The sequence below is a fragment of the Brachyistius frenatus genome, unplaced genomic scaffold (assembly GCF_029030835.1).
Source record: "Brachyistius frenatus isolate BFR_SWC_R1_liver_20210118 unplaced genomic scaffold, ASM2903083v1 Contig_371, whole genome shotgun sequence".
NCBI classification, from domain to species: Eukaryota; Metazoa; Chordata; class Actinopteri; family Embiotocidae; genus Brachyistius; species Brachyistius frenatus.
In genome coordinates, this window is record NW_027210970.1 from 116,500 (window position 1) to 124,421 (window position 7,922).

General features: G+C 42.7%; 1 protein-coding gene and 1 long non-coding RNA gene across 2 annotated transcripts in view; both read left to right on the top strand.

The window, feature by feature from the left end:
• Positions 1–3,063, top strand: part of cftr (CF transmembrane conductance regulator) — a 34,869-nt gene extending 31,806 nt beyond the window's left edge. Inside the window, exons 24-27 of the mRNA XM_069724349.1 lie at positions 298–387; positions 1,080–1,252; positions 1,767–1,872; positions 2,791–3,063. Coding sequence (XP_069580450.1) covers positions 298–387; positions 1,080–1,252; positions 1,767–1,872; positions 2,791–3,006 — 585 coding nt within the window. The 3' untranslated portion in view covers positions 3,007–3,063. The remainder of the gene's footprint in view (positions 1–297; positions 388–1,079; positions 1,253–1,766; positions 1,873–2,790) is intronic.
• Positions 3,064–3,864: 801 nt separating this feature from the next.
• Positions 3,865–5,730, top strand: LOC138636366 (uncharacterized). The gene is made up of 2 exons (XR_011312263.1): positions 3,865–4,262; positions 4,321–5,730. It is a non-coding gene; the product is annotated as an uncharacterized lncRNA (long non-coding RNA).
• Positions 5,731–7,922: the final 2,192 nt, after the last annotated feature.

Genomic DNA, 7,922 nt, shown 5'->3' on the forward strand with positions numbered 1-7,922 from the left:
TTTTTATTTCTTGTTTAAATAATTGTGATGGTCTCCAACATGCCTGACCAGATCCTTCAAAACACACATTATTGGATACTGGCTGCTCCTGTTATTGCAACATCACTATTGTTAGAGAGAGTCATATTTTATTTTTGGACCTAGAACTTTTAAACGTGAACAAGTTGAGATATTTGCGATTGAAAGTAGAAGATTTAAATGAAATGCTTTTCTTTAATGAACAGAATAATATCTTTGTGGACTCTTTATTTTAAGGGGACTTTAATCTAATCTACTCCTCCGGTTTTTGTGGAACAGAGAGTCTTTATTCTGACGGGGACTTTCCGGATGAACCTGGACCCACATGGACGTTACAGCGATGAGGAGCTGTGGAGGGTGGCGGAGGAGGTGAGACTCTGTTTTCTAATCATAGATCATCCCAGTTGTGAATGGTACATTAATCTATTCTATTCCATTAATCAGATAGAAGGGAAGTAAACTGATATTTCTGGTAGTTAGACCTGCCTTCTTTCTTTTCCTCATTTCACTAAAATATTAGAGAAATAAAATGTTTTACCACTTTTACTTTTCTTGCGATGTGCGGTTGAAGGTTGAACCTGTTCACTATATCATCCTGCTGCCCTGATTGTTTAGTAGAATATGATGACATCATCAAGTTGTCTGTTAATTTGAACATTTCAAATTCAGGTAAAAATGGTAATGTTAGATTTAGAATATATAGAAAGACTATGACAACAATAAAAACTGTTAAAAGTCCCCTTTTATTCCACCTAATGTGCAAGAAAACACCCAGTAGTTACACAGTCATTGAACTAAAAGGGTAAAAGACCAATAAACACTGTAGATGGCCTCAGTATGTCTCACCTGGAAAAGGTTCAACCAATCAGAGGAGAGCTCACTTAAAGAAACAGACACAAAACTGCCTGTTGAAAATGTAAAATTAAATCCATTAAAACCACAACAATATCTTCTTACGGTTTTCAAGAACATGGAGCCTTTAAACCACCAGCAGGGTGAAAGAACGAGCTGCATGACTCAGTCCTGTTGGGTAACGTTGGATCCTCCTGCTGTTCTCTCAGGTGGGTCTGAAGTCGGTGATCGAGCAGTTCCCGGACAAACTGGACTTCCAGCTGGAGGACGGCGGCAGCGTGCTGAGCAACGGACACAAACAGCTGCTGTGTTTGGCCCGATCCATCCTCAGCAAGGCCCGCATCCTGCTGCTGGACGAGCCCTCTGCCTACCTCGACCCCATGTCAGTGTTCACACACCGGGGAGGGGAGAGGGGGGGGTCACAACTCAACATTTAAATACAATAATCACAACTGATTGTGAATAAACTATTATAAATATGTATCACAGAGACGAGAACTCCTCACCTTCATCACAATAGGTGACAGGTTCAGATCTGAGAAGTTGGGGGGTGGGGGGGCATGGAAGGGGTGGGGGGTGCCTACAAATGAACTATTCTCACCTTTTTACCTCTTAAACTTAAAACAACACGTTTTCCTTCACTATGAACACATTGAGTGACAGACAGAATGTGACAGGTTAAATCACACTTTATATCCTCTCTTTCATGTCAATATTAATATTCTTCCTCCTGCAGCTGCCTCCCATCAACAGATTGTGTGTTTGTTGTGAAATCAGTGCAGCATGTGTGTGTTCTTGTCACTGCATATGGAGACAATCTACCACAACCTGCTGTAGTTTGAAGTACATGGTGATGATGATGATGATGATGATGATGATCATGTTTGTGTGTGCAGAACCCTGCAGGTCCTGAGGAAGACTCTGAAGCAGGCGTTCTCCAGCTGCACCGTCATCCTATCAGAGCACCGGGTGGAGCCTCTGCTGGAGTGTCAATCATTCCTGGTACGTTGGGGCACATATTCTGATTTTTACTCATCACATTTGATAAATCTGAGTCTGTGTTAAAGTCAGACAATAAATGCTGAGACATGTTTGATCCACATTTCAGAGCTTAGCTGTTTGGAGATGAAACTCTAAGTTGGTTTCTCATAAAGTGATGAATGAACTTCATGTTGAGGGTTACATATTTATAATGAAGGTTTTTGTTAAAACAAGCTGTAAGATGAGCAAAGTGATTTCAGTCTCAGTATATATGGAGAATAGTATATAGTGGAGTATTATTTACTGTTGAAACTTTCCAGAGATGAATAGATGAATATTAACACGTATTAACACATATTAAGAACAAATGTGAAACCTGCAGCTCTTACACTTGGAATACGCTTGTGTTCAGATGCTTTAGTTTCTTCCTGTGGACCCGAAGCTTAAAATAATATTCAATATTTGTAACTTATTAATTAGTCAAAACATTTCTCAGGTTCAGAAGAAGAACTGAGTCAGTTTGGATTCACATTTCCTGAACTAAACCTGACATGAAGTCTTCAGAGATCTCTTTACTGAAGCAGCTGTTTGTTATCCATGCGCACGCACGCACACACACAGTGTGTTGGCTGTGGTTGTAGAGTGGACCTGATGGAGCTCTACTGACAGAGGGTTTGATTCATCCTGCAGAGACATAATGTACAAACACAAAGTCACCTGATCACCTCCTCTGAGTTCATCACAGATAAAATAATATATAATATACACAATTTAATAGGATCTTTGTTTGTTTGTGAATTTTGAATTAAACATTTTCCAGACAGTTTTAGAATCCAGTGTTTAAAACATCATCATCATCATCGTCGTGAAGTCTTCTTCATCATGAGCTCTACTAACACGCTCCAATGAAACATATAACCAGCTCCTCCTCCTCTGCAGATGATCGAGGGCAGCTCCATGAAAAGCTACGACTCCATCCAGAAACTCATGAACGAGATGAGTCACCTAAAACAGGCCATGAGCCCCGCCGACAGGCTCCGCCTCTTCCCAACGCTCCACCGCCTCAACTCCAGCAAGAGGGCGCCGCCACAGACCACCAAGATCTCCTCGTTGCCCGAGGAAGCAGAGGAAGAAGTCCACGACACCCGACTCTAAGCTTCCAGCTACACACACACACACACACACACACACACACACACACACACACACACACACACACACACACACACACACACACACACACACACACACACACACACACACTCCCCCAAACTACCAGTGACCACATCTCAAACATTGTGGGGGACGCAATCTTTCTCTGCTTAATTTTTAAACTATACATGTTGACCAATATTCTGATTTAACCCTCAAACTCTTACAGTATCACATACATTAACATGTAAACACACGTGCACATTAACATCTGAATACAAACACACCCAGTAGAAACATCCAGAGATCATCTGGCTCCACCCACAGCTGCTGAGGCCCATTTTACTGAGAGATTTACACAAAAACACGTGGTGAAGGAAGGTTTGCACACATCATAATATGATTTATTGTGATGCCAGCAGCTCTGCAAAGATGTCTAAAAATTAAACTCTGCATGAACATGAATCAACTGTACAGAAATATAGAAGCTGAGAGAACAGAAATAAAATAACTGTACAAAACGTACAGTATGAGCAACAATACATGTCAACCGATACATGACAACACAGTTTAGGGAAGTTATCAGAAAAAACATTCGTAGATTCAGTTGGAAATCTGTCACCAAATTGGATAAATATTAATGAGCCAGTGAGCCGATGGGGAAGATCTAACCTCCATTAAAACATGGACGACTACATCCTCTGTTAAGGGTTGCTACAAGGAGAGCAGGATTCCAACAAGTAACAAAATTTCCTACAAGTAACAAGATTCCAACAAGTAACAAAATGTCCTACAAGTAACAAGATTCCAACAAGTAACAAGATTCCAACAAGTAACAAAATGTCCTACAAGTAACAAGATTCCAACAAGTAACAAAATGTCCTACAAGTAACAAGATTCCAACAAGTAACAAGATTCCAACAAGTAACAAAATGTCCTACAAGTAACAAGATTCCAACAAGTAACGAGATTCCTACAAGTAACGAGATTCCTACAAGTAACGAGATTCCTACAAGTAACGAGATTCCAACAACGAGATTCCTACAAGTAACGAGATTCCTACAAGTAACGAGATTCCAACAACGAGATTCCTACAAGTAACGAGATTCCTACAAATAACGAGATTCCAACAAGTAACGAGATTCTAACAAGTAACGAGATTCCTACAAGTAACAAGATTCCAACATGTAGCCAGATTCCTACAAATAACGAGATTACTACAAGTAACAAGATTCCTACAAGTAACAAGATTCCAACATGTAGCCAGATTCCTACAAATAACGAGATTACTACAAGTAACAAGATTCCAACATGTAGCCAGATTCCTACAAATAACGAGATTCCAACAAGTAACGAGATTCTAACAAGTAACGAGATTCCTACAAGTAACAAGATTCCAACATGTAGCCAGATTCCAACAAGTAACGAGATTCTAACAAGTAACGAGATTCCTACAAGTAACAAGATTCCAACATGTAGCCAGATTCCTACAAATAACGAGATTACTACAAGTAACGAGATTCCTACAAGTAACAAGATTCCAACATGTAGCCAGATTCCTACAAATAACGAGATTACTACAAGTAACGAGATTTCTACAAGTAACGAGATTCCAACAGGTAACGAGATTCCAACAAGTAACGAGATTCCAACAAGTAATGAGAGTACTAAGTTTGTAAGAAAGTGTTCATGTAGAGGAGAACAACAGAACTTCTGTTTCCTCACTTCTTTCCTGCTGCAGACATTTTGAAAGCCAGATTAAACAATATTGATGTTATTTAATCGTATGAGAATATTCTGAAGTATGAAACAGGATTCACCAACGAAGGTGAAATTTAAACTCGTATATTCATTTCTGCATAGATCATGCAACATATGTGTGAAGGTGCTGCACTCTGATTGGCTGGGACCAGAGATGAAATTTAAAATCTCAAGAGCTCCACGTAATGAAAGTGAAAGTGAGGGATCAAAGTGTATCAGCAGCAGCTCCACCACTGGCTTCATGTGGGCGGAGCTCCCGCCTCCATCAGTAACTTCACTGCTGTCAACACACACACTGATACACACACACACACACACACACACACACACACACACACACACACACACACACACACACACACACACGCACGCACACACACACACACACACACACACACACACACACACACACACACACACACACACACACACACACATTCCCGTGAACTGTGACGCTGTTGGCTAATAATGACTGATGACTCAGATACCCTGATTTTTCTACATGTTTGCACTTTAGAGACACCCAGAGGTACTGATCAGTTTTTATCAAACCTCCAGAGAATAAAGTCTACATGCAGACTGGATGAATTCTAGAAGTTTTCTATGTGAAATAAAGTATATTTTCTCAAAGCCACTGCTGTACAAAACAAGGTTTAGCATTTGCTTTGTTTGTTATTTGCCACGTAGATCTGTTCTTCCTCTGAAGCTGGGAACATTTGGACTCTTCTAATGTCATTATTTTGTGTTTTTTGAGGGAAGAGCACGGTGCTCTTTTAATACTGAATAATAATTCTGTAATGTTCTGTATGAAGGTACCATGGAGAAATGCCTCTATATTAACTGTGATGACATATTTTTTTAAAACACTATTTGTTACTCATAGGAAAGGAACGCAGATGTCCAAAAAAATGTATACATTTATTTGTTCAATCAACTATATTTCCAGTAAAACGAAGATTTTGAGAATTCACCTGTGATGTGTCATTTCTGTTAGAAATGTTTTGAACCATCATCTACGGTTCATAATATCATTTCACTAGCTAGGACCCCGCCTCAGCCGAGGGCAAACCTTCATTGATTGGGGGAGATTAAGCCAGGGTGAGAGTTTCGCGGTTTGGGGAAGGCTTAGTCGAGGATCCACTGCGGCTCCCGGGCCTTGCAGATCCCCGAGATCTCCATGTGGGACGGAAGGATAAAGGCTATGAAACATGATAACCATAAGTGAAACGGTTTAACGAGAGGGAGGGAGGGTGGGATGCAGAAAACGCGAACAGGCCGAGGTTTAGAGTGGGTGGATATTTATAGGAGTCTGGCCGGAAGTGGGGGAGTGGTTGAGGCGTGGTCCTGCTCCTGAAATTCAGCTAAAACTTTATTTCCAATTCACTAGCTAGGACCCCGCCTCGGCCGACGGCGAACCTTCATTGATTGAGGGAGATTAAGCCAGGGTGAGAGTTTTGCGGTTTGGGGAAGGCTTAGTTGAGGATCCACTGTGGCTCCCGGGCCTTGCAGATCCCCAAAAGAAGCCATCCTAAGAAAGCAAGGCTGCCTGCCCTTTGCGCAGGTCGTCAAAGCTGTGGCGGGTGTAAAGTTGGTAGGCTTGGGAAGACCAGCGGCCCAAGACCTTGATGAGGTGGTCTGGGACTCCTTTGCTTGACGCGGTGGTGGCTGCCCCTATGCGGAAGGAGTGGCCGGAGAAGGAGTCGGGATTAATCCCGGAGGTGATTAGAACTGCTCTGAAGTGTAAAAGGAACCAGGATCGATTGGCAACTTGGCCTGTTTCGGTGATGAACAGTGGTTCATGGGAAGAAGTTTGCTGCGTTTTCCTGAGCTGAAGATAGTGTATGAGGGGTTTGTAGGGGCTCAGATATGAATTTAGTTTAAAGTAAAATATGGGAACTGGGTTGCTGACCTGGTTTGTTTTGCTCCATTTGGGCGAATAGCCTAATAGAAAATCTTCAGAGATGGGCTAAAGGTCGGATACGCAAGGGTGGAGACTAGGGTTAAACTTGGCTGAAGAAGAAGCGAATTCTGAGCATCACAAAAAACCGAAGAAAGCAAGTAGAAACATGGATTCCAGAGTGCGCGCCAGGTGGGCGGAAAAGTGGTTAGAACGAAGGGTGGCAATGCAGCGAGAAATAAGATCGGTGGTTAGCGGGAGACGGTGAGGAGCCGGTGTAGGTGTTTGGCGCTGAAGGCCTTTAATAAGTAAAGACGACTGGGAGAGCATTGCAGCGGAGCCAGTGAGTAATTTTGCAAAGAAGTTGACACCGCTAAGGTAAATCTTAATGGTGGGTATCTCGATGTGGAGAATTGAGTGGACATGGGAGATGAAGCTGCATACGGAGGCCACGTCGAAGGAAGGGAACGGAAGTTTAAACATGGCATGGAAGGAGCGGAAAGAGTTCCAGGCCGTCCAGTAAGTAGAAAGAGTGCTGGGGGCCAAGCTGGTGATGGTGGCTTGTTGGGAAAAAAAGATGAGTTCTGTGATGGTTGGTTTCAAATGAGGAATGTTGTGTCTGAAAATGGTAGGACAGGGGTTGGATTCTCCTCCGCATCTGGAGCTAAGGTTCTGAAGATCTGGAAGGAGAAGCGAGACAAAGAGTCAGTGATGGAGTTATGGTGGCCAGGAACATGTTTAGCTCAGAGAATAAATTGATGATTGACCGACAGCCACGTGAGACGGTGTATGAAGGGCATGATCGTGGGAGAGTTTGTTCTGCCTTCGCTAATGATGTCGACTACGGCGATATTATCGGAATGAATGAGTATAGACCTTTTTGGCCACTCGTGCCCCCAGAGGAGAGCGGCGATAATGATCGGATATATTTCGTGGACTGCTGAAGATGATTGGAGGGAGCTTTGGAGGAAGTTGCGGAATTCGATGAGCCATTCAGCTGAAAACCATCCTCTGCCGTAGTGGCCCCCAAAACCGGTGGAAGGAGCAGTGTCAGTATAGAGCTGAATGTCTTCTGGTTTGGAAAGTTGGTCATCGTAAAAGAAGGTGACACCGTTCCAGTTGGAGAGGAGGTGCAGCCGCATCTGCATCTCTGTTCTGGAGGGGGTATCCATGGAGACTGGATCGATAAATGAGCGTGTAGATGATGCGAGGGAGAGCAAGTGTTAAATAAAGGAGCGGCCCTGGGGATGATGCACAAGGC